Source organism: Arabidopsis lyrata (assembly GCF_000004255.2).
Source record: "Arabidopsis lyrata subsp. lyrata unplaced genomic scaffold ARALYscaffold_7, whole genome shotgun sequence".
NCBI lineage: Eukaryota > Viridiplantae > Streptophyta > Magnoliopsida > Brassicales > Brassicaceae > Arabidopsis > Arabidopsis lyrata.
The window spans coordinates 1,622,278-1,649,419 of record NW_003302549.1 but is presented as its reverse complement, the minus strand read 5'-3'; the positions used below and the strand labels follow the sequence as shown (position 1 = coordinate 1,649,419).

The window sequence follows — 27,142 nt, the reverse complement described above, 5'->3', positions numbered from 1 at the left end:
ACAGCGATTTTTGAAAAATTAATATGTATATCATGCCAAAGAAGTATGTCCACTAAAACTTGTTCAGTTTAATCGATAGGTAAAAAAACATCAAGAATCCGTTTGGTCTACAACATGAGTATCCTTAGATTTTTTAAGAAATCATTTACTCTTCAGATGAATAAATTTGATCTGGTAATATAGTAAAAACATTATTAGCTTTAATAAAATTTGTTGAAACATAAACGCTTGATAGAGAAATGTTTAGCAAAAAAAGAGAGAAAAAGAATTAAACGGCGACGAGGCGCCGCGACAATTTGGAGGAGGAAGTGGGAAACACGTGTGATCATATAATCCTATCTCTTATGTCTATCCTCATCATATACACATCTTTACATTGTTTTGGTCTTTATCGTTTGTTGATAATATTTATATTTGGAATTAATGATTGAGAATTGACGAGAGACGTTTTCGAAGTTCTATAACAAAAAAACGTAAAACACTTTTAAAACCGTATTTTAGGATATAGTTTGATTTTTGAACTACGAAGTTTGTATCAACAAAGATCATTTACAAACGATAGAAAGATAGAGAATGGCGTTTAGATTTATTTCACAAAGTAATCTGTATTTTAATTAACAGATGGCAATCATGCATACTATAATAATCTAGTAGACGAGGTCAATATGAGGATATTTCTACATTCTACATATTTGACCTTCGTCCTCTCAGCGAATAGAAGAGCCATAATAATATGCAGAATTATGTATATATATGTATATATATATATATATATATATATAATGTGGATATACAAGTCTATCCATTTTCTTTTTCTTCCAGACTTTATCCATTGGTCCTGATAAAGTCAAACTAGTGATTGTAGAAATTTAGATTTTGAAAACATCCATAATCTTTTTTTGCCAAACATTTTGCTTGTTATTTCTTAGATATATAGCAAGTATATATGCATATATATATATATATATATATGTCGTATAGATTTGCTATATATCTAAGAAATAACAAGCAAAATGTTTGGCAAAAAAAGATTAAAAAAAAAACCATGCCAAGAACCTTTGGTCTTGCTTCTTGACTCTTCTTCAATTATACTTAAAAAGTGGAAACTTTATGACTCTTAAATGTGTGTATTTTGTAACCTATACAGTTTGGTTTTTGGTTTTTTTTTCTCAGTCTATACTCTAAAAACTATAACAAAGCTTTTTTTTCTCTCCTTTTATAGTTTGAATTCCATTTAAGGAAATGTACCGGTCAAGCGAATATGGTCGAGGGTTCGCCTCAGACCATGCTTAAGAACTGCTTGGTTACCTTGCCTGAACCCATCCCCATATGCCGATGAAGAATCCGACTCGATTTGATGCTTGAAAAACTCACCAAGTTTCTTCTCAAAATCAGACCTCTCACCTTTCTTCGACGATGCTGACACCACAGCGGATGATGATGATGAAGAAGAAGACGATGCGATATCTACTAATGTAGAGCCAGCATAAGTCTCAGATTCCAACCACATGTGAGCTAAAACCTGACAGATTCCTTCTTCCACTTCTGGTCTAAGATTTGGATACCCTACACATATATATACAGAGCAACAAAAAATTAAAAATACAATAATCTGTCATTTTTTCGATATTTCCCTAGGTTCAATTGCTCAACAATATAAGAAGGGAGTGTTCTTCAGATTACCATTTAGTCGAAGCCACGCATGCATCATTTCATGAGCAAGGATTGACCCAGTTAACAAACTGTACAAGTGTAATACGAATATTTTAGAAATCTCATAAAGACAAAATTTCGGGTTAGGAGTGTGTTGAGAAGTGTTTTTTTTTTTTACCGAGGAAGTCCATATAAAATGAGAATCGCAGTGACTTCACAACGGCGTATCAGCCTGCAAGGCTCTGTGATCATGTCTATTAACTTGTAGCCTGCCCCAATTCTCGGTCTCCTTAACACCTACATCAGGATCTTTCTGATTTAAACGGAATTTGCGGTGGATAGCAATTAAACACGATTTTATAAAAGTGGAAGAGTGAATACCGTGGTGACAGTTTGTTCTTCAGACAAACAAAGTCCTCTAGTTTCAGGTAAATGATGATGTCCCTGCAGCAATTTGGATAGAAGTAGGTTGAAAGCGAGAGAGAAAGAGAGAGTACAAACATAGTATCAATAAGATAGAGGTTTTACGTGTTTCTCTCCTTCCATAGCTTCATTTAGAGCTGATCTCTCCACCAAGAGCATAGGAATTTGCTGTTCCACTTTCATATGTAAGCCTTCGTAAAATTCACGTATCTCAAGGTACAATGGTTGGCATTCATGAGTGTCCATAATGGCTGAGTCGAGACATTCAAGACACAGTTTTCGACCATCATCAAGAATGAGATATTTTGTATCTTTTGGCTGAAACCATGAGCAAAAAACAGAACAACATAAGATTTTAAAATCAGATTCTTAAATTTGTTTTCTTATTAGTAGAAATAATCTATCGAACAACTGACCTCCATTCGCTCACAACTGCAGCACCGAGGAGTTCCATCACGCTCATGTGAAGGACAATACTTTTGCATCCAAAAGGGATGTGCCCTATACTCAATAAGACCAGCTGGATTTGTCGGAATCTAGAGGAGTTAAATTACGCATACACATGAAGCTTAGTACAACCTGGGAACAAACTTTGGGTAAAATATAATCGAAATATAGAGATCAAGAGAAGTTGGCTATCACTCACAAAGTTATGGCAAACGTCACATTTAGGATGATGCTGCTCCTTGTAACATAGTTTGTGATAAGGCCGATTTCCCGACATTGAGAACTGTAAAACAAAGCTTAACAGGTTAAGCTTCACAAGAATCAGAACACAATAATAGTACTTAAATAAAATGTATCGGCACCTCATAATCTATGATGGGCTTATCACATGCATGGCAACAGAAACATTCAGGATGCCAAACGCCACCCATGCAACTCAGAAACCTTCCATGTCCAATCTCAGCTTGGCAACCAGCGCATATCCTCCAAGAAAATAAACAAAGAAACAAAAACTGACTCATTGCAGCAAATGTGATCATAAATCATATCACTATTTTTGAACCCTTTACCTGTGACTAGATGGAATGAGGAAGGGATATGGTTGAAGTATATTTCCTAGATCATATCGAGGAGGAGATCCCACATTCATACTTTCTTGAATGGCCTTGGCGAGTTGCTCATCTTCCTCCAATTGGGCTTTAGCACGCCTCATTTCTTCCTCTTCTAATCGAGCTTTTGCAAGCTGTTTCTCTATTTCTTCTAGTTGAGCTTCGGCTCTCCTTTTCTCTTCTTCCTTGATTTGAGCTTGAGCTACCCGTCTTTCCTCTTCTTCTGCTGCCTCAAGCTGAGCTCTCATGTATTCTTCATCTTCATCCTCATCCTCATCGTCATCATCTTCTTCGGTTTCAGATTTGTACTCTACAAAATATGAGGTTAAGAAAACAAGCTTAGCAAGTTACAGTTTCACACACAACTTTGTTTCTTCTCTTTGTGTTGTTTCTCTCTATGCATTACCAAGTACCAACGGCGAATTAAATAACCTTACCGATTACTTTCTTTCCTTTGTCATCTTGTGGAATTACATGTTCTTGTTCAGAAAGAGAGAGTGCAATAGCACATTCAATCTCTTCTTTGTCAAAATCAGATCCTTCCTGAATCCGAAATTCAAGAAAACCTTTTATCTTCAATTCATAATGAACCAAGAACATTAAAAAAAAAAAAACATTCGCTTACCGCAGAATAACGAGGACCTTCCAAGTTTCTATCCTCTCTATATCTTCCATTACATTGTCCATCCGAAAACTTATGGCTAGAACCTTTAAGGATTTTAGTTAGCCACCCCATTGGCAACAACAATCCCTTACCTGCAAAGAGAAACACTGTTTTAAGGAAGAGAAGAAACTGCATGACTTTGTTTTATTTTTCTTTAATCAAAGGATTAAGACATAATTGGTAAGAAAGAATCAAACTGAGATAAATGATCCAACAAAGAAAGTTAAATAATATGCCAAGCCAAACACAGCAATTGAAGAAAGGTATTATAGAGGGATTGCATCAAATATACCAAATCATAAATTAAAAATAAGGAACCCAAAAATAGGAGCTTATTACAAAGAATCTCAAGACTCCAAATTCTAATAGTTTCCAGAAAAAGGATGATAGAATTAAGCTTGGTTCTCATCCTAATCATCCTCAAAACAATCAACCTAATCTACATTCATCATTCTAAATACCCAGAAGAAGAGAAAAATAGAATCTTTATGAAGTTTCGACCTTAGCTTATATCACTGTTAAAGAAAAAGGAATCTAAGTACAAGTCATAAACAGAGTAAAGAGATAATCGCAAATTACCTGAAAGAGATGACAAATAAAATTAGCAAAACTAGATGACCCTTTGGATCAAAAAAGGAAACCCAATAATCATGATTCTTCAACTTCTCTCGAGCACCCTAAAAATCAGGACTTTCTTAAGAATTGACAGCAAAAACAGAGGAGAATTAGAGAGAGAGAGAAAGTGAAAGGGGACACTTGAACTGGAAGCAAAAACCTTTAGCTTTTAAGACCCGTGACTGTTAATTATCTTAAAAAGCGTGAAGAAAGCTTAATAAATGAAGATGATAGATAGATAAAGAGAGAGAGAAAGATGAGTACTAGAGAATAAATCTCCATTAGAACTCAACTTAAAGGTAACAACTTTATGGAGAAGATGATGGAACATTGTTACAAATTACGTTTTTTGGTTGGGAAGGTCAAGCAAGTGGGCACTTGTTTACAAAAATTAAAAAAAAAAAAAAAAAACTAATCACATTATTTTGCGGAAGAAAACAATAATGAGTTTGAAAAATTAAGAGAGAAGAGAAAAAAAAAAAGAGTTGATGCTTACTAACATTAGCCACTAGTGTGTGAGTGTGACACACAATCTTTGACTCTCTAATTTACTTTCCTCTTCATTAACCTTTTTTCAACGCTCCAAGTTGATTTTGCTCATGACTTTTTTTACTCTTCACAATATATATCGTTTTAATTTTACTTTCTATAACTACTCCGTTCGAAATCGTTGGTCTAAAAAATTAATTTTACACAAACAAAAAAAAGCCGAAACTTAGAAAATGATGAAAAAATTTTTATCAAGTTGAAATTGTGAGTAGGTAAGGTTATCTAATACTTTATTTAGCTCAACCTAATGCATTATTATTAGTTACATACGACCAAATGAATCGGAAAAATACAGACAATATTATATAGACAATTTCAGTTTCCTATATTCTTATTTAATTTTGTGGTTGAGATTTAATTTTGTTAGAAGGGTCAAGAGAATTCGGTAGGTTTTCAATCAAAAATCATATGTGAGAAAAACGTATATATCATTGTGATTAGCCAATCAACGAGTTGTTTAGGTGCCCAAAATTACTATTCCACCGCAGTTTTAATAAAAAAATAGGTGCTTACTTAGCAAGAGGATTCAACTACTCCAGGATTGGTTATAAAGATTTTATTTTGTTCTGTTAATTTTTTTTCTGATTGTTTTATTTTAGTAGTAGTTGAACCAAGTGACGTTCTTTAAATTGTGATCCCACTCACTTCTTACGTAAGCAATGAATAAAAGTACTGCAACAGACAAACTTATTTGTTATATATTGGTCATCAAAGTTATCAATAACTTTTCCAAACAATTTCACTTTATTCACATCTATAAATCGTTGACATTTATATACTGATGCATGCAACAACTAAGATAGTTTGTATCAGTGGCCATATTGTAATTTTGATGTCACTTAGACACTTACCATGCTACGATTTTTTTTTAACCAGGCTTCTTAAGGCCCATATGGTAAAATTGGGCCGACGAATCAAACCCATATTGTAGAAAATAATTTTTGAGCATTACAGATTATTGTGGGCTGGAATTTTTTTTTTTTGTATGATGAGAGAGACTTTAACAATTTTTGACGTTATATATAATATCTTTAATATTGAGCTACAAACAATATTCAGCTTACCAAAAAAAAAAGCTATAAAAATGTTCATTATAAAAAATTGCGCCTTTGAATCAAATAGAAAACAGAGAAATCATGTTGTTAGAAAACAAAACAGAGAAGCATTCTTAGTTTAGAAAAACAAAAAATGATGTATAGACAAATATCCTTTTTCATATTATAATTACTCCCTTTTTACAAGAAAAATTATTATTACTCCTCTCATCGACCATACTTATCATTTTCCTAAACTAATTTTAAGCATAAAAAAAAAAATTGGAGTAAAAAAGATTTTGAAGCTTGGTGATGAAACACAGGCTGTCACGCTTGATGATCAAAACACGTGGCACATTGAGACACGTTGATCCCAGCATGGACCACAAATCTCACGTGGCCATGGCCATCCCTTGCCGGTTTTCCAGGTGGACCAATCAATTAATATGTCTTTTGCGTTCCTTAGGACCATTTTATATGTGATATTGTGAAGACTGAAGCATTTAGTGTTTAGTCATTTATATATTACACGTTTTCTTTGCCCCAAAAAAAAATATATATATTACACGTTTTCATTTTGAAAAAATATTGATAAAGAAAAATAAATCAATCATATTTTAGCTGTAGATTACAACGACCGTGTGACTGCTTCGCTTTTTTCTTTCTTTTTTTTCCATGGGGGACTTCTATAGTTTAGTTAGAAAATTAAACCTTCACTACCAATAAAACATTCAATCGTAAATGAATTGCAAAGTATAGATATATCCTAAAGATGTTTATGAAGAAAATGTTACTCCGTGTTCAGCCATCCGATTTATACAATTTATATAAATATTAGAGATATAACCCTACGGTCCCTACATAAAGAACTAAATTAAGTGTTTAGTATAATATTTTCCTATGTACTTTTAGTCTTTTATATATACAAAAAAATTATAACAAAATGGTCAAGATATCCAAAATGTTACTCCCTCCGTTTCGTTTTAGTTGTCGTTTAAGGTTTTTTCACACAAATTAAGAAAAACATTAAATTTTCTGTTTTACCCTTTATTAATATAATTTATAAAAAATTTCATTGGCCACAACATTAAAACAATAGGGATAATACTGGAATTTTTACCAAACATTTGCATTGAAAACCTAAAACGACAACTAAAACGAAACAAAATTTAAATCCTAAAACGACAACTAAAACGAAACGGAGGGAGTATATAACAAATGGTCCTAGCTAGTTACTGGTGTTATATGAATCTAGACAATGAAATAAATGATATGAATTCGTAGAGGTTGTTGTATTAGTATTAAGGTTTAAATTACACTCTTTAGATGCAAAAATAAAAATAAAAATTAATGGGATATATAATATTGAAAATGTGGTGACAGACAGTAGACCATGAGAATGTTGGTCCCTTGGACCTTCACACATAAAAACATTTTGCTTCTTTTGTTTTTCTTCATTTGATGCCATTTTTTGCTTTATTTAACCAACTACAAAGGTAACTTCTAATATGGGTTCATATATATTATCTATAGTTGATACTATTTACCTATATATTGTTAAAACTTGGAGATTAATTCGTTGAGTCAACTTTGAGCTTAAACCTCTAAAGATAAAGCGCTGCTATTCTTGAATTAATATGTGATTTCAGATCTCATACGAATCATCAATTTTAGTTAATTAATTTCGTTTGATATAATATACTTAGTTTATTCTTTCTGGACAAGTCAATGGTCATTTTCTATACAGTCTTACATAGTTACAGTTACATGTACTACTGAGTCATAGTCGTGTGTGGCACATCAATTAACTTGTGGCACATCAATTAACTCGCTGAGATGTTGGGATTCTTTTATATATAATCAGAATGTATAGACAAAAAATCATCTTCAATCATTTGCCCTATTTTTTTCCCATTAATTACTAACGCGTGAGGATTTGGATATACGAGTATTTGTGGCTGCTCGAGGGGAAAATATGATCGGTTAGAAGTTAACATCATTCTAGGTGAGGATTGCCCAAACTTAAATTGAATTAATTAGTGCATAACTGTAGTCGATCTCTTTTAAGACTCAACGTTTACAAGTGACCTAATTTTTAAGCAAAAAAAAAACAGTGACCTTAATTCAGATTCATTGTGATCTTCATGGTGATATATACACAGAAGTTTTCGCAAATACTTCATGGGAAGTAACGTTATACGAACCTTGAGAAGACAAATACACTGACATATAGTAGTGGACAAATTAAGAGAAACATGTCGTTGTGCCTAGATTTTGACAGTTTTCATGCACACGCATAGGTTACATATGTGTGTGTTGTATGTTTGTATTAAAAACACAAATAATTCCGCAATTCTCAAAGGCAAACCTTAAAAGAATAGTGAGCTTGTTGGTCACACCATCAAACAAAAACAATGTAGTATTAGGTTGCAAAATAACAGTGGTAAAAGAGCGACAAAAAAAACAGAGTAAAAGAGTTGAAAACTATTACTCATAAAATCTAAAAGAGAAGATAAGAAAAAATACATTAATAAAATAAAGACTAAAGGAACAATTTGATTGACACCAAAAGGACAAGAAATGGAATAAGAAGGGACCATCACTGCCATTTTCACAACTCCCTTTGTGGTCTCACTCTCCCATTACTCATGACAAACAATCAAATTTATTTGTTTCTTTCTCATCGACTTTATTCTTTAAAACTTCATAACAAATAGAAGCATCATAACAAATATAGAGTTAAGAATGAACAAAACTTTCATCTAGTTTCCTCATTTTATCCTGTCCGTTCCCAATCATGACATGGTTTTAATTACCAATTTAAAACGAAACATGACCAACAAGAACAGATACTCTATGTTCTAACTATGAAACTTATTCTTTTATTTATGCTAATTTTCGTTTTCATGCTAATGTAAAATGCTGACATTCGTCTAAATCGGAGCAACGCAACTGAAAAATAAGAGTAAGTAAGGCTAATACTGCTAGTTTCCGATTTTAGAGTCTGGCTCTTGTCTAAAATTTAATTAAAAAAATTTGTGAGTGATTTAACTTTCTTTTTAAAAAAAATTATCGTGGATAGCAGTACGAAGACGGACGTTAATGCTAACGATATTTATTGGCTGAATGAAAAAGTTTTTCATTTTATTATCTTAAACCACTAATTAGTCACTACAGAAAAAAAGAATCAGTAAAAAAAAAATGTAATTCCGGCAACTTTTAAAAACTCATGAGGCATAATGGTGTGCAGAATTTCATACGACGAGGATTGATGGATATGAAACCATATGGTATATTGATAAGACAATAGATCAAACCTACGTGGCTATGAGCCTATATTATGAGTCCTTGTAATAGCTTTTGGCTAATCAAAGCTTTTTTCTCTCCTTTAAACAAAGTGGTGACTTTTATCTCTTTCAATGGGGGTTTCTAAACATAGGTTTCTTAAATAAAATTAAAATGTAAGTATAGATAAATAATATTTTTTAATTATGGATACTTTAAATTTGGAGAAACTTAGTCCAATTGTTTCTTAAATTGGACTAAGTTTCTCCAAATTTAAGATACCCATCTAATATTTAAATAATATATATTTTCTATTATTTATTAAGAATTATGTTTAGAAACATCATTGAGGTTGCTCTAACAATTTGCAATTGCACTACATATAAATCAAATCAAACCTAACTCTTATTTTATCGAATCTGGATGATTACTCATGATTTTTCATATATCAGTATATCACGTACTTAAATTAGAGACCAAACCCGATGAAAGCTTTTTTCAGTAATAAATGAAATTTTGATACTTTTGTATGAAAACAGAATCTGGAAAATAACGTTGTTATAGTCAGGTACAATATGAAACTGAAACCTATTACGACAGATATAACAGATCATTGCAAAAAATAATAATTTGTATTTTATTACCACGAGTTTGTATCTAATCATATATATATATTGGTTTTCGTCAAAAACAATTGTGTAAACATTTATTTTTGCAACTGATCATTCATAGCAAGTAAATTAGTCTCTAAAAAAATGTAAATTAGTCTCTTTTGTGGCTCCGAAATGACTCAAACCCAAAACATGATCATGCTTTCTCCAAGAGCTTTCCAAAATACTCCTTTCAGCTCATAATAAACACACTACATAGATAAGTCTTTGGTTTTAAGATGCGAAAACAAAAAATCAATCAAAAATATTCGATACTATGATCATGAGTGTTTACGAGGTCGAGAAACGAGAAACGTGTCAAAATAAAATGGAGAAACTAATAAATATGTTGAAGGTTAGACAATTGACACCATTGGAGATATTATAAAGCAGAGCAAAAAGGATCCATTACAAGTTGGCTTTGGTGGGTAAAGAGTATAAATGCCTAAAGAAGAAGATCCTCTCCACACGTACGAACAAAAAGGAAGGTTCGGCACGTAACGGCTGGTTGTGCATACGTGTGAAGGGAGGGTGGGATTCACGTGAGAGATTCACCCGATCAAACATTTATATTTTTAAGAAATCGAACCATTTCTGTTTCACAAAGGAAAATTAAAAAACGAGAGAAATATCGGTAGGAAGGTAGAAGGTTGAGCTGTCAATTGTCATTCCAGGTTTTGTAGTTACCATTTTCAATAAAACTATAAACGTATTTTTATGAAATTTTACGTTTCTTCTTTCTTTAATTTCCCCGTTTCAAGGGAATTGTAAAAAACAGAGTAAAAAAAAAACATAATTTACGTGCTGATATGATTTTGACATGATAGATTCCCAGATGGTGTCACACAATAAACAGAATTCAATGTTATTATATAAGTGGAGTTACACTTTTGCTTTCGACATTTCCATTAATTATTTATCCAATTATGGACTTACACCTACGGTGCGATAACTAATGTTTTCTCTAACCGTTTGTGGGATATGCACCAAAACTCGAATTTGGGAATGCTATTTTTTAGTAAGACATACGTGATACGAAATATGTCGTCACTTTAAGAAAGAAATCCCGATATCTATATATTAACTATGGAATTAATATTAGAGACTACTAAGAGCAATACCAAAAAAAGAAGCTCAAGTACTCGATCTCAAAGCTGTTGAACCAAAAAACGGTTATGTGTCGTGTCGATTTCATCGGTTTTCTAGATTATCCCCACACACACAAACCTAATTAACATTCTGAGCACTTGACTTCTGAACCTTCCTCCTACCTTTCACACGTTCCAAACCACAAGTCCCACTCGTGCGAACTCTCATCTTTTATTGTTTATTTGATACACCAAACAAAAAATGCACACCGAATTTCATTACATTATCCTCCAAACCATTCATAGTTACATCGTACTCGAGCCTCAAGTAGTAAAATTTAAGTTATGCTTACAAGATCGATGGTCGGAAAAAATAGTTTGGATATATATATATATGTTCTAGCCTTTGCATTTTTTGCATCGTATTAATTCGGCCAGGCTAATTTTTCAAAATACATCTTACATTTTGTTAACATTGTATTAGTATATGTACGTTGGATATTATGTGATCACTATACAGTGATTATACGTAACTAATTTGTCATTTCATTGAAAAGTCGATTGTAAGTGATTAGCTTGTGGTTAGAACTTAAAATCAGTTGATTATATGACACTAATTTGATGTGGTGAAGTGATTACGACAGTCGAGGTGACCTTTAGAGAGACATATTGTCGTTATAAGGAAAGTAAATTTAATCTTGATATAGCCGTAAAAAATCTTTAACAAACAGAAATATTTACTGATTCATTATGACTGTTTTGCGAAGAAATTTTATGGTATTCCAAGTAAAGATCATACTATCATAAGCTACATTTAAAATAAATTACTTTAAATTATGCTGATTGATACTAAGGTCTTAAGTCCTATGTAGTATAAAATTATGAGGACTGGGGGAACTACGCACCAACAGACCAGTTACGTGTATATGACTTAATTGACCCTATCTGCGAGTTAGTTCAGTGTTATCAGAAAATGACAGATGAGGGTATTATGGGAATAGAATTATGGTAGTATTTTAGTTTTTATTTTTTTGTTGGTCACGATAGTATTACTAATATTTATGGTGGTGGTTCGTATCATTTTTTTTTTTTGGTGGGAGTGGTGGTTCGTATCATTGAGATATGACCTTGTACTCACTTTTTTTTTTTTTTTAATCAGGGAAATATAATTATGACCGACATTTACGTGAAAAAAGACAGCATCTTAAAATTCCTATCCTACTTATCCTTTTTTACTATAAAAATATTTCATAGAAACCATAGTTAAAAAGAAGAAAAATCACCGGATTTTGTTTTTGCACGAACAGCTTCTTTTTTTTTAATAAAGAAGATTGGTGGGCTAAAAAGGGTGGCGAAGAAGAAAGAAGAGTGATCTCTCTCTCTTTCATATTTTTCTTTCCAATATATATATATATATATATATATATATATATATATATATATATATATATATATATCTTTTATTATATTTGTGAAATCCTGAATAAACTCTTAGTAACAAATGAAAAGGAGAGTCCAGAAAAAGAAAGCGAGAGAGAGAGAAAACGATACCTAAGCTCAATTATCTTCTCTGCAACAAACTCCGAAGGTATTCTCTCTTCTTCTGCTTTCTCTTGCATACATACATATATATAGATACCTACATCTCTATATGGGGTTGTTCATCAGTTATAGATGATGTAAAAAAACAGCGTAAGACCTAGTTGACTCTCTTTCTGAGTTATGTTTAAAATTCTTTATCTGAATCATTACAGGATCCGAGAGAGAGAGTGAGCTCTGGAAAGATATGTATAAATATATCATGAAGAAGAAGATTGAAGTATTGATATGGGAATAGCTAAAACTTCTCCTACTACTACAACTCTCTTGAAGACTCTTCACAATAATTCTATGTCCCAAGATTATCACCAAGGAGGAATCTTCAACTTCTCTAATGGATTCGACCGATCAGATTCTCCCAATTTAACAACTCAGCAGAAGCAAGAGCATCAAAGGGTAGAGATGGACGAGGAACCCTCAGTGGCCGGAGGTAGGATTCCGGTCTACGAATCTGCCGGAATGTTATCCGAGATGTTTAATTTCCCCGGAAGCAGTGGTGGAGGAAGAGATCTCGACCATGGCCAATCTTTCCGGTCAAATAGGCAGTTGCTTGAGGAGCAACATCAGAATATTCCGGCCATGAATGCTACGGATTCGGCCACCGCCACCGCGGCCGCCATGCAGTTATTCTTGATGAATCCACCGCCACCGCAACAACCACCGTCTCCTTCATCCACCACCACCACAAGGAGCCATCCCAATTCTTCAACGCTTCACATGTTACTTCCAAATCCATCCACCAACACAACTCACCATCAAGGCTACACTAATCATATGTCTATGCATCAGCTTCCACATCAGCATCACCAACAGATGACGTGGCAGTACTCTTCCTCCTCCGATCATCATCATCACAACAACAGCCAAACCGAAATCGGGACCGTCCACGTGGAAAACAGCGGAGGACAAGGCTTGTCCTTATCTCTCTCATCGTCTTTAGAGGCTGCAGCAAAAGCGGAAGAGTATAGAAACATTTACTACGGAGCCAATTCTTCTAACGCATCACCTCATCATCAATACAATCATTTCAAGACTCTTCTTGCTAATTCTTCTCAACATCAACATCAAGTATTAAACCAATTCCGATCATCTCCGGCGGCTTCTTCCTCTTCCATCGGAGCGGTCAATATCTTAAGAAACTCGAGGTACACAACGGCCGCACAAGAGTTGTTGGAAGAATTTTGTAGTGTTGGAAGAGAATTTTTAAAGAAGAACAAACATGGGAACAGCTCAAACCCTAATACTAGCGGTGGCGATGGCGGTGGTGGCAGCTCTCCTCCGTCAGCCGGAGCAGTAAAGGATCATCCTCCTTTATCGGCGTCTGATCGGATTGAGCATCAAAGAAGGAAAGTGAAACTACTCACCATGCTTGAAGAGGTATGTTCGTATTAATTTTTCACTTTTAATATTGATTTTGTCTATAGTGATATTCGTTCATACATTTTACGTAAAATTGTTTTCGTGACATTTAGATAAGATTCATGAATTGATCCAAAAGTTATGACAAAGAAACAAGAAACCTGATATGACTGAATTGGTGTTTTGTTTTCTCGATTAGCTAGTTATTTTTGATTAGTTTGGTAGAGTTTGATTACGCAATCCTACCATCATTTATTTAAAATTAAAATTTAAAATTTTAATCATTTTGCTCGTGTGGCGGTCGCATTAGAAAGTATATTGAATATTTTGATGCTTAGCGTTTGGTGGAATCGATTAATCAAAGAAAAATGAATTAAATAATTACGATTAATTATGTAATTGGCGTTTCCTTCTCCATATAAGCTACTCTCCTTACGTCCTAAAGCTAACCCTTGACGTTACTTGTTTACCCATAATTGAATTATTCTATTTTTTAGTTGACTTGCTTTTTTCCTCACCAAAAATAAATATTTTATTTTGTCCTCGAGGATATGATAAAATGTTCTGTTGGTAGGATTACGAAAACATTAGTATATTCTCTGGTCCTTAATTTGTCTATAATATCTTATTTTCTTATTGGCTCGTTCGAACGTATTACTAATTACTAATTACTCTCATTTGTTTATTTATTACTCGTACACAAGCATACGTCCCCGTGATAAAATCTCTACACCAATATTAATCACGTGAATATATAACACACGAACATAAATTTAAAAGAAAAAAGCAAATATTGAATATTAATGGATTGTATAATGTTTAGTTTTTCTTTCGTTGGCAGGTGGACCGACGGTACAACCATTACTGCGAGCAAATGCAGATGGTTGTGAATTCTTTCGACATAGTAATGGGCCACGGTGCGGCGTTACCGTACACCGCATTGGCTCAAAAAGCTATGTCAAGGCATTTTCGATGCCTTAAAGATGCTGTTGCGGCTCAGCTTAAGCAGAGTTGCGAACTTCTTGGGGACAAAGATGCAGCCGGGATATCTTCTTCCGGATTAACTAAAGGCGAAACTCCGTGGTTGCGTTTGTTAGAACAGAGTTTGCGTCAGCAACGTGCGTTTCATCAAATGGGTATGATGGAACAAGAAGCGTGGCGGCCACAACGCGGTTTGCCTGAACGCTCCGTTAATATACTTAGAGCTTGGCTCTTCGAGCATTTCCTTCACCCGTAAGTCATATTTTTTCTTTCTCATTATTCATTATGAATAAAGAAATTGAATTTTGAAAAAAAGCTGAGAAAAAATACTTCTTTTCTCGTTATTTCACCACTACTTTCTTTAGTACTATGTCTCTAGAATTTTGCTATTTTATTGTTAACGAGAGTTAACGAAAAAATGGAAATAAAGCAAAAGAGTAGTGTTTTTGTACTATTTTTCACCTCTCTGACAATTGCTTTAAGAGTAAAACAAAACAAAAAAAAGCTAAGTAAAAAAAAAAAAAACTGGATCTATGATATGTAATCATCAGCTTTTCTTTTGTCTGTTAGATTCTCACGCCCTTGTTAAGAAAAAGTCTGTACTTTTTCTTGCGTCTACTTGATTGTATTGTATATAGTGAAAAGATAAAGAAAAGAAATTAGATTGAGTTTATTAGGGCAAAGATAGAGAGTGATGTCATTTTCTGGTCTCTTTCTCAGGTATCCAAGTGATGCAGATAAACACCTCTTGGCTCGACAGACTGGTTTATCCAGAAATCAGGTCAGTCTATACATATATACATTTAAATACAATAAAGTATCTCCATGAATCAAATACATGTCTCTCTTTAACCAAGTTGTGTTAGCTGAGTATACTATTAATCAGTCAATCTAATGATCACAGTCTGGATTACGAATTCTTAACCTTGTGTTTTAAAGATTTTTGTTTAAACCCATGATTCTATGTTTATAAACAAACTCCTTAATAGTACACATTTATAGAAATACAATAGTAATTTATCAACCAAATCCATGTAGCATTATTTGATAATTTTCATAAACATAAGCTTGATATATTTAACATCAAATTTTTCACCCTAGCCAAAATTATTTGACACCATGGACGAGTACACTAGTAACTAGCCTGAGATGGTTATGGTTTTTGTTTCTTTCCTTTGTTTGGTTTGATATGACAGAGGAACACCATGTGTTTTGCTTTCCACTCACCATTAGCTTTTCTTGGGATTCGTCTTTAAATTATTATAGCATATTTTTATATACACAAACATAGGAGAGAGGGAAAGAGATCGACATTAAAGACTCAAAAGGGTCCATTTTCCCTCAAGTACATCAAAGTTTGCAGCTTTCATTTATCCCGAAGAAACCCTTATTTTCTTGTATCCCTACATTTAATAACCAAATGACAAATAAACAAAAAAAGCCATCAATTTCTTTCGATATTATTATTATTCAATTGGCCGGTGAAAAATTGACTTTTTTTTTTTTATTCAGGTGTCAAATTGGTTCATAAATGCTAGGGTTCGTTTATGGAAACCCATGGTGGAAGAAATGTATCAACAAGAATCAAAAGAAAGAGAAAGAGAAAGAGAAGAGGAATTAGAAGAGAACGAAGAAGATCAAGAAACAAAAAACAGCAACAACGACAAGAGCACAAAATCCAACAACGATGAAAGCAACTTCACTGCCGCTCGGACCACTTCACAAACTCCAACGACAACCGCACCAGACGCAGCAGTAGCGACAGGCCACCGTCTAAGATCCGACATTAATGCTTACGAAAGCGACCCTTCATCAATTCTACTCCCTTCCTCTTATTCCAACGCCGCCGCTTCTGCCGCTGTTTCTGACGACTTGAATTCTCGTTACGGTGGCTCAGCCGCGTTTTCCGCCGTTGCCACGTGTCAACAAGGTGTTGGCGGGTTCGATGATGCTGACATGGATGGGGTTAATGTTATAAGGTTTGGGACAAACCCTACTGGTGACGTGTCACTCACGCTTGGTTTACGCCACGCTGGAAACATGCCTGACAAGGACGCTTCTTTTTGCGTTAGAGAGTTTGGGGGTTTTTAGTTTGCTTTTGTCACTCCATTTAATTAATTAATTAATTATAGTTTCCATTTTTACTTTTTTAAAAAAAACATTGAAAATCTATTTAGTCTCTTAAAAGTCAAAAACAATACATTAAACTTTAAACTTTAAAGTTTAGCCCTCTCCAATTAATGTACATTGTACAACTTATTGTTTTCATATATTATCTGTATTCTTGGTTATTTATTTTCTCAAGATTTCTTTATTTGTTCAAAACCTTCACTTTAGTTGATTATTTGTCTTATACTGTACTGATACATATACGCCCAAACATCGTTCGAAATCACTGATTTACAATACAACTAGATCCAGACCCGCACATACGTGCGGGTTGTGATTTTGAATCAATAAGATTTACATAAAGTTGTAATTTAAATGTATTGTTTTGTTTTATGTAATTAATAGTGAAAATATCAATCTTTAAAATAAACTTTGTTACACACATTGATTTTCAGTTTGATTAATTATACATTTTGCAGAAATTAAAAGTGTATTTACTAAAAGATGTAACACTTATCATAATAGAAAAGTGTTATACAATAAAATAAATAGTTTGTTTTAGTGCAAAACAAATAATTTGAACAGTATTATTTTAAATGAATTTTATTTTTCTTTTTTGTTTGTAACATAATTGAGGTGTTTAATACTAAGTTACTAACAATAGAAAGGTAAAATTTCAAAATATAGAATACTATATTTAAAATGTTTAAAATTAATATACATATATTAAAAATTAATTTGAAATGTTTAAAAGTAATATACACTTAGCATAAGGTGTTTAATACTAAAGTCAAAGTTTAATTTCGTGGGCCATTACCTGAAACAGAAATATTTTGTTATGGGTCACCCAACATATTGACATGGACCGAAATTGATTTTCTTATAGATTTTGTTGTTTTGTTTTTAGTAGTATAGATAAAATTTATTTGCATTATCTGAACAGATAATGGTTGTTTGAACAATTGATGTCTGAAATTTTTTAAAAAAATACAGATCTAAAAAAAATCTTTGCAATGGCATTTTTCGTAATTAATCTACCAAAATAAGGTTACTTATGTTTGAGTGATTCCCAATTAATAATATAGATTAATCACAAAAAAAAAGTACAATTAATCACATAATTCACTTATATACAAGCTTGTAGAGTTGCCGCAAGTTTTGGGCCATTAATAAGAAAAGTAATAGGCCTGACACTTCGGCATATCTGTTTTATATTCTATATATACAAGTTTCTATCAATGAGAATCTCATTACGAGATAATAATACATATGCTTATAGGAGAATTCTCTATATATTAAGAAAAAAAAGTTAGATATGTGGGAATTCAACTAAGGATCATAAATACAAACAATATATTAATCTCTTATAGTAAGTAACAGGTCATTATGAAGATTATAAAAAAAAAATAGTAACAGATCATTATTAAGAATACAGGTAATTAATGAGAACATTTGTCCTCCTATTCACATAATCCTTTTATTTTTATATTGGAAAGAACACAAAACTAAACATTATTACTATCATTCTAGTTATTATTTTTCTTTATAAATTCATTCATAAATTTACACATCCGGCCAATATGGTTCGTATTTTTTGTATGTGGCATTATTCGACCTTAATTTTGTAAAATATCATGGTATATGACTATGTTCATGCAAGTTTTTATGAAGTTCTCACTGATATTTCTAGATAGGACTAAAATAAATTTATGTACATGCGGCTTAAACATTATCGAACACCGCAGTAGAGTTTAACCACCAAGTTCGGGATGGATTGGTGTTGTTCCTCTACGCCTAGGACACCAGAATATCGAACCATGAACGAAGAAATTAAAGGCATGCGAGAAAAGCATATTGGCTAGTGATTGTGAGGCTCCAATTCTTGACTGGAGTAGACACCAAAGGCCTCTGCCCCCATCCTTTGGATAGAAGGGCAGAAAATTTGAATTGCTTAGACTATCTAACTAGGTACAAAAGTCGTGTAATCACTCAGAAAAGTTGAATCTATTATGTTGCATGAATAATTTGAAGAATGAGTTATAAGTTATATAACTCATAACATTTGTATAATAGTTTTTTTTGTTCAAACATTTCTATAATAGTTCTGTTGATACTGGTTAGTGGTTTAGTAGTCCTCACTAAACAACTACTAATAACTCTAGTCGACCAAAGCACCATATAACTGATATAGTCAGAAATAACTGAGAATCAAAAGTTGTAGCGACATGTCAAAAACACTTCTAATATGTAGAGGGTATGTACGTATTATGAGTTCACTTTCATATATGAGCCCTACTAATTAGCAAAATGATTCATAAAATCACTGAAAGTTCTTGTCCATCTCTAGAATAAATAAATAAATATACATTGTATATAAAAAACTCGTACAGTCTTACTCCATGAATAGTTTCTAATATGTTTTATGCACTTAAAGAAGAACAAATGTACCTTGTCTTGGCTGTATCCTGTATTTATGTTTCTTGTTCTTCTATAGCAGAAAGAAACGATCACTTTCAGAAAATTTCGATTTGCTTCACTGGTAGTTGGAGAATCAAACCCAAAAAAAAAAATGGTGGTTGAATAATTGAAGAAGATAAAGTGGTGGTGAAAAAAAAAAAAAAAAAAAAAAAAGGAGTTGGTGTGCTGTCAAAAAAGGAGTGTAGTTATTCTGCTATATATAAGTTCTGTGTACAAACTTTGAGTCTTCCTCTAAACAAAACCACCCTTGAGATTCTGGTTCGAATGTTTTTAGATTAGCAGCACAACACGTAAGCTTAGCTACTTAGCTCTAAATACAAAAAACATTTTAGTCTCGAAGCTCCATGCATGCTTTATCTTAGGTTTGAGCGGGAACCAAAAATTAATAATTTAGTTACAGGGAGATAGGATTCAAAGACAAAAACAATGCAGAGACAAAGTCACAAACGTTCGAAGAGGTTGCCATTTTCTTCTGTTTCATTTTGACTTAAAGTAGGCTATCAAAATGTTTTAGCTTTTAGGGTTTAGGAAAAAAGGATTGAGACTTTGTAGAAAAATGAGTTTTAAATTAAATAGGATATTTGATTTTTCTGTTTATTGATTCTGATTAAATTTCTTATCAATGTTCTGTTCTTAAATGTGCTAATTGATTCTTTGGCTGCAGTTATCCAGGAAACAAAAGAGTTGAGGATGATCACATAAGTTGTTTATCTCTCAGTAATGGTTTTGTCAAACCGGAGAAGAAACTATCACCTAATATTATAAAAGTCCAAAGCTCTCTTAAACAAGAGGTTGGATAGCTATACTTCTCTCTGCAACCGTTTTCAGATCACATGATTCACTCACTTTGGTCGTCCTTTTTGGTTATGCAGATCATAGAACTTGAGGAAAGATTACAGAGTCAGTTTGATGTTCGTAACGATTTAGAAAATGCGTTGGGTTATAGAGAAACTTTTCAAGACGACAATATCTTCACTCCCAAGGTACTTACTACTACTCAGTTCTTATGTGCAAAAAGTTGATTTTGGCTCTTTTTCACTTTCGATGTGTCATTCCTAACACGTCTCTTTGAGAATCTGAGATGATGGTTTTTATCAGTTATATTCGTTTTGATGATAACTTAATGTTGGATGTTATATATGCAGCCTGCAACAGAATTAATCAAGGAAACTGCGATACTCGAGTTAGAAGTTTCGAATTTGGAACAGTACCTTTTATCGCTATATTGAAAAGCTTTTGATCAACAAGCATCAGTATATGTATCTCCATCATCAAAAAAGCAGAGCTTAATTTCACCAAAAGCAACTCTTAGAAGTAAATGTCTAGACTTCTCAAGAAGATATGATGAACTGCCTAAACATGAGGATCAAGGAATCGAATATCGGTGTTTCTCCTTCGACAACAGATTCAACGATCCAGATTCAACCGAGAGTGACATAGGTTCTAGTGTTCGCCGATGCCAATCTTTGCTTAATCAACGGTCCATTTTCATCAGTAACAGACTTTCTCCACCAGAAGAGTCCATAAAGGAAGTAAGTATGGTTTCTCTCTTTTGTAATGGCATTGTCGTTTACCAAGTTTTTAACTTTATTGTTTTGGTTACTTCACCAAGCAGTACATAAAGAACAGATCAAGTATCGGTATTCGGATATCCCATCACATACCTATAATGACTCCAAACAAATTATCAGAGGAGATGATCAAGTATGCGTCGACTATGTACATCAAACTTGCAGACACTCCGTTACTTTCTTCGATAAGCAAGTTGTGGAGTCCAAGCTTCAGGAAATACTCTGTTTTTGATGACCAATTCGAATCAAGTGGACCATACAGCTTGATGATCAAAGTGTCACATATTAAAAGGCAAGGACATGACTTTGAGCTGATGCTTCGACATTTCAGGTCAGCAACTAGTAAAAAACACACAGATTTGCTTTGCTTACTTTGTGTCCTGTTTATGGACATTGGTTTACAATTTACACAGATTGCTTGTTAAACAATTAGAAGATGTTGATCAGAGCAAGTTGACCGATCAAGAGAAACTTGCGTTTTGGATTAATATACATAACTCACTTGTGATGCACGTAAGGGCTTTTTTTTTTTGGCCTTTCTTCTTCTTTTTAATCTTTCTAACTTGTGATTTGTGAATTTCTCTGAACTTAAGACTGCTTTTTGTGTTTCTGCCAGACATTTCTGGTTAATGGGATTCCAAAGAACAACGGGAAGAGATTCTTGCTACTCTCTAAGGTAACAAAAGAACAATTCAAAAAACAGAAACCTAAACAAAACCTGAGAAAATGCTCTTGAATTTTCTGATTCAATGCCTAAATTTTGCAGCCAGCTTACAACATAGGAGGTCGTGTGATGAGCATAGAAATATTGCAAAATTCTATTCTTCTCAGCCGAATGCAAGGACATGACTTTGAGCTGATCCTAACAGTGGTTGCGGTTGTTACTCACCTCAAATTTGTTACCACAATCCTAACAAATTTGTCACAATGTGATTTGTTTTGTGAAGAAACCTATTAAAAAAAAGCTCTCTCCCTGCTTACAGTGGTTGCGGTTGTTACTCACCTCAAAAAAGCTTAGAACCGGATATGAGTACGGAGCATAATCACTCTCGAGCATCCTGAGCCTTTGTTGTACTTTGCTCTCTGTTCCGGAAATTACTCTGATCCCCCGGTACTTCATCTCATCCTCTCTACATATATCTATGCACCACCACACACAAATATAAGTACATTTATTAGACCCTTACTGGACTAATTCTACATCTTCTGCGTCATAGATTCGAGTATATACGCCAGAGAGTGTATACCTAGAGCTGGAAACCGCAAAAGAAGAAAACATTCGCACAACAATTGGGTTCAGAAATAACCATAAACCATCTTACCAAAGATCATAGAGTCTTTCAGCAAAGACTTGGGTTTGAATCAAGTTGCATTGATGGAGAAGATCCAAGAATGTCTCCCGGAACCCATGAGGAAAACAATCAAGAAACTCAATATGGGGAGATCCCGAAAGAGTATCATAGAATGGATCCCACACAATTTCGGTTTCCGGTATCTGATAGCTAAAGAACTCATCAAATGAAGAAGTTTACCGGTATTTGCAGGAAAGTCTGTTCAGGATTTTGATAGATAAATCTTACATAGCCAAGATGCGACCGAAGAAGAAGGTAGTACTATTCAGGATTTTGATATTGAGCCTATGAAGATTGAGATGGAATCAACCAAGGAGAGGAGAGTGTCTCACATGGCTGCAAAGCTTCTTCTTTAAAGATATCTGATTTGTTAGAAAATACTGCACATGTAACTCCATTTCCTAGTCAGATTTTATATTGATGCTCCAAAAAGTATATCTAAATTTTGTTTTATTTTATTTTGATCTTAAGAAAACAAATTTATTTTGTGGAATCGCTAATGATCACAAGAATGAATGATCCAAAATCTGGTTAATTTTCATATATCATTATATAAATTTAGTTACAAAACTATTTAAAAAAAAAAAGTTTGAATGCAAAATCTACATATAACGAGTTGAATTTTTGGAATCACTAATAATCAATGACTTTGATCCGGTTAGTTTTTTTTTATCATTATGTAGATTTAGTATCAAAACAATAAAATTAATAAAACAAACACAAGAAAAAAGCTTTTAAACATCCGAATAGAAAATATCAAAATTTTAAAAACTATTTTAAAATTTCGAATTAAAAACTTGAATACTAAAATCTACATAACAATGATGTGAAAACAAGTTGAATTTGTTGATCTCTAACGACTAATGCGGGATCCAAAATCCGGTTAGTTTCATATATCATTATATATATATAGTATCAAACAATAGAATTAAAACAAACAAACACAAAAAAAAGTTTTCAAAGTCCGAAAAGAAAAAGAAATCACTATTTAAAAAACTTGGATACTAAATCTACATAATGATACGAAAAACAAATTGAATATTTGGAATCTCCAATGACTAATGCGAGATCCAAAATCCGGTTAGTTTTCATATATCATAATATATTTTAATATCAAACAATAAAATTGAAAAAAAAAACACAAAAAGAAAATTTAAAAATCCAATTTAAAAAGTTGAATACTAAATCTACGTAATGATAGAAAAAAAAAACAATCTGAATGCTTAGAATCTCTAACGACTAATGTTGGATCCAAAATCCGATTAGTTTTCATATCATTATGTAAATTTAGTATCAATAAAAAAAATTTTAAAAACAAACACAAGAGAAAAGTTTTAAAAAATCCGAAAAGAAACAAAATCAAAATTTAAAAAAACTATTTTTAAAAATCCGATTTAAAACTTGAATGCTAAATCTACATAATAATAGGAAAAACAAGTTGAATGTTTGGAATCGCTAACGACATAATGCTGGGATCCAAGATCCGGTGAGTTTTCATATCATTATGTAAATTTAGTATCAATCAAAAAAATTTTAAAAACAAAAACAAGAAAAAAATTAAAAATCCGAAAAGAAACAAACTCAAAATTTTTAAAACTACTTTTAAGAATCCGATTTAAAAACTTGAATGCTAAATCTACATAATAATAGGAAAAACAAGTTGAATGTTTGGAATCGCTAACGACATAATGCTGGATCCAAAATCCGGTTAGTTTTCGTATCATTATTTAAATTTAGTATCAATAAAAAAAAATTAAAAATCCGAAAAAACTTTTAAAAAACAAATACAAGAAAAAAAAAATTAAAAAATCCGAAAAGAAACAAACTCAAAATTTTTAAAAACTATTTTAAAAAATCCTAATTAAAAACTTGAATGCTAAATCTACATAATAATAGGAAAAACAAGTTGAATGTTTGGAATCGCTAACGACATAATGCTGGATCCAAAATCCGGTTAGTTTTCGTATCATTATTTAAATTTAGTATCAATAAAAAAAAATTAAAAATCCGAAAAAACTTTTAAAAAACAAATACAAGAAAAAAAAAATTAAAAATCCGAAAAGAAACAAACTCAAAATTTTTAAAAACTATTTTAAAAAATCCTAATTAAAAACTTGAATGCTAAATCTACATAATAATAGGAAAAACAAGTTGAATGTTTGGAATCGCTAACGACATAATGCTGGATCCAAAATCCGGTTAGTTTTCGTATCATTATTTAAATTTAGTATCGTTAAAAAAAAAATTAAAAAAAAAACAAACACAAGAAAAAAAATTAAAAAGGGTTAGAAATTGACCTTTCTTATGGGCTGAAATTAATTTTTCTTTAGTTGTGCAAAAGGGCTTTGATGATATCATCAATCCAACCCCTTTAATCTCCACCGGAAACGCAAGCCATCACCGTCGTCGATGGCTGCTGCTCGCCGGAGAGAAGCTTCAATGAAAAACACAACTTCTCTGTAAAAGCAAAGCCACGTCCTCAATCTTCTGCTCCCTCTATCGCCATCTCCGTCGTCGCTGGATAGACGCTCCAATATCATGATTCCTCGCCTGAAATCGACATCATCTTCAATCACGATCTTCTGTTCTTTGGTTGTCGAAGAGCAGCGACAAAGAAAACGTCGAACAATTTGGAGTCAAAGATGGATCAAACAACTCATGAAATTCGAAGAGATAAAAGAGGTAAACGAAGTAGAAATTGAAGAATAGAATCATCGTAAGCAAATTGGGCATGAAATCGAAGAATAGAATCTATAACTCTCTCTCTTTCTCTCTCTCTCTCTCTCTCTCTCTCTCTCTCTCTCTTTGTTTCTCTGGGTTTGTGAATTGTGATGATATTTAAAACGTTTGTGATGTATATATAGATTTTCTTGTAATCAAAGTTTCCATTTTTTTTGGAATTCAAAGTTTCCTTTTTTTTACTCTTTTCAAAATTTCCTTTTTTTTTTGTGAGTCTTTTGTGTTGATTTTTCTCTTAACTGTTTTGTGTTTGTTTCCTTTTTTCTTAATAGGTTCAGGATACGATTTGTGATGTAAATCGTAAGATTCTGCGAGCTTGTGTAGATTTTTGGAAACAAAGTTTGAGCATTTTCATGACAACAAGTCTCTTTCTCTGTCTTTGCGTTGCTTGCTTTTAAGTCTTTTTTGGAAACAAGATTGCATAAACACTCACTGTCTGTGTCTGTTAACTCTGTTTGATATATTGATATATAGTTGAATGGAAGAGAGGCTTGTGGTTGCGGAAACAGAGCTCGAGGCTCCAAGGTTAGAGAGAGTCTCAGCAATGGAAGGAGAAACACGAGGAAGCGCAGACTCATATGTGCTCCTTTGATTAACATTCTTCCTAGTGAGGCCCAAACATTTTCCGCCATTGGAAGGCCCAAATTTACTGAATAGATAAGACGTTGCTTTTTGTCCAATATGATCAAAACTGCATGCCATTTTTTCATCCTTATACCCGGATGATGTTTTTGGCTTTGTGATTTTTTTTTTTTTTTGTTGTAGAATATAGTGACTAGTAAAAGTTTTTAATAGGGTAATATTAGTATTCAAAATGAATATCGATGAAATAATATATGAATATCAATCATTATAGTTAAAGATAACAATCACTAAATCAAATGCATTTAACTCAACCGGTATAAAAAATTTAAAAGTAGGGTTAATTCAACTTCACTGTTGAAGTTTTTGAGTTAGACGTTATGAGAAACGCAAAAATAAACTCGTTTGATCAATAATCAACTTTATGTCTGTGTAGCCACCGTTCCTAACGAGATGTGTGGACAAGAAGAATGTAACAATCACTGTCCTCGAGAAGAATATTATTGGTAATCCATCCTATGAAAATTTGGTTGGATGTATTCATAAATAAAACAGTGAATTAACACAAATATATTAGAGGAAAATAGTAAGAGTACATAAACACACTATATTACGAAAAATTTTCTTTTTTTGCTAAGCAGATTTCTTAAATGTTGGATATTTACATACACAATTTGCTAAAAAGATTTCTTAAATGTGGGATATTTATATACACATTTTTTTAATGGAAGTTTGGTAGAAAACTTTATAGATATATATTAATTTCTTCTTCTCTTTTTCTTTTTCTTCTCTGTTTTTTTTGGCCTTTTTCTTGTTTTGTTTTTATGTGGTTTAGTGTAGAGATATTAGCAAAGCAAAATGATTGTGTCGAGGGCTCGTGGAGGAATATTTTGGTTACAACCCTACTATTTTTCAAATTGGACCAATGTGGCAATGTAACAGAGGCTTCGAAAATTTGTTATGCATGCATATATGTATGTAGAGTCTGGTAAGTAACTCATGAAATAGTAATGGTTTCATTATCTTCGCTATATTATTGAGATATATATATATTATAATTATAAAGAAAAATAGAATGACAAATTTGATTTTACAACATGAAATATCAACAAATTAATCATTAAAACAATGAATGAAAACTATATCGACATATAGTTGGTTGAACCGACTGAAATCAAGTGCATCAGTTATGTCGGATCTTTAATTTGAGGAGTTTAGCACTATATTTGGAATAATGATTTAATATTTGTGAATATACTAAATGTAGTAAAACATTAATTTAAAACTAGTTATAGGTCTTGGGAAATGCTTGAGCTTTTTTTTTTTTTTTTTTCTCATAAGTATTTCACTTTATTA

General features: G+C 32.6%; 2 protein-coding genes and 1 long non-coding RNA gene across 5 annotated transcripts; 1 reads left to right on the top strand and 2 right to left on the bottom strand.

Annotated features, from left to right (window-relative positions):
- Nucleotides 1-1,046: 1,046 nt before the first annotated feature.
- On the bottom strand, nt 1,047-4,739 carry LOC9305088 (protein DA1-related 1). The gene is made up of 12 exons (XM_002866942.2): nt 4,375-4,739; nt 3,757-3,887; nt 3,569-3,674; nt 3,093-3,441; nt 2,886-3,006; nt 2,723-2,806; nt 2,493-2,612; nt 2,182-2,394; nt 2,035-2,097; nt 1,832-1,950; nt 1,684-1,742; nt 1,047-1,566 (listed from the first exon to the last, which is right to left on the bottom strand). The coding sequence occupies exons 2-12, from the start codon at nt 3,865-3,867 to the stop codon at nt 1,235-1,237; spliced, it is 1,677 nt and encodes a 558-aa protein (XP_002866988.1). The 5' UTR covers nt 3,868-3,887; nt 4,375-4,739; the 3' UTR covers nt 1,047-1,234.
- A 7,750-nt stretch (nt 4,740-12,489) lies between these two features.
- On the top strand, nt 12,490-17,244 carry LOC9305087 (BEL1-like homeodomain protein 2). Of its 3 annotated transcripts, XM_021018684.1 has the most exons (5): nt 12,490-12,604; nt 12,771-13,992; nt 14,816-15,207; nt 15,676-15,736; nt 16,468-17,244. In XM_021018684.1, exons 2-5 carry the CDS (start codon nt 12,844-12,846, stop codon nt 17,044-17,046), a joined length of 2,181 nt encoding a protein of 726 aa, XP_020874343.1. In that variant the 5' UTR covers nt 12,490-12,604; nt 12,771-12,843; the 3' UTR covers nt 17,047-17,244. The 3 variants fall into 3 exon arrangements, with proteins under 3 accessions (XP_020874343.1, XP_002869016.1, XP_020874344.1); XM_002868970.2 differs by lacking the exon at nt 12,490-12,604 and having other exon boundaries at nt 12,618-13,992; XM_021018685.1 differs by lacking the exons at nt 12,490-12,604; nt 16,468-17,244 and adding an exon at nt 16,152-16,444 and having other exon boundaries at nt 12,618-13,992.
- A 4,588-nt stretch (nt 17,245-21,832) lies between these two features.
- Nucleotides 21,833-23,148, bottom strand: LOC110226126. Its single transcript, XR_002330237.1, has 2 exons — nt 22,117-23,148; nt 21,833-22,023 (listed from the first exon to the last, which is right to left on the bottom strand). It is a non-coding gene; the product is annotated as an uncharacterized LOC110226126 (long non-coding RNA).
- Nucleotides 23,149-27,142: the final 3,994 nt, after the last annotated feature.

Excerpts from the sequence above, each read along its gene's own strand:
- LOC9305088 (XM_002866942.2), bottom strand. The coding sequence starts at position 3,867 with ATGGGGTGGCTAACTAAAATCCTTAAAGGTTCTAGCCATAAGTTTTCG. Across the intron at positions 3,675-3,756 it reads AAGGTCCTCGTTATTCTGCG|GAAGGATCTGATTTTGACAA; the intron begins GTAAGCGAATGT and ends TTTCGGATTCAG. Across the intron at positions 3,007-3,092 it reads CTCATTCCATCTAGTCACAG|GATATGCGCTGGTTGCCAAG; the intron begins GTAAAGGGTTCA and ends ATTTTCTTGGAG.
- LOC9305087 (XM_021018684.1), top strand. The coding sequence starts at position 12,844 with ATGGGAATAGCTAAAACTTCTCCTACTACTACAACTCTCTTGAAGACT. Across the intron at positions 13,993-14,815 it reads TACTCACCATGCTTGAAGAG|GTGGACCGACGGTACAACCA; the intron begins GTATGTTCGTAT and ends TTTCGTTGGCAG. Across the intron at positions 15,208-15,675 it reads TTCGAGCATTTCCTTCACCC|GTATCCAAGTGATGCAGATA; the intron begins GTAAGTCATATT and ends TCTCTTTCTCAG.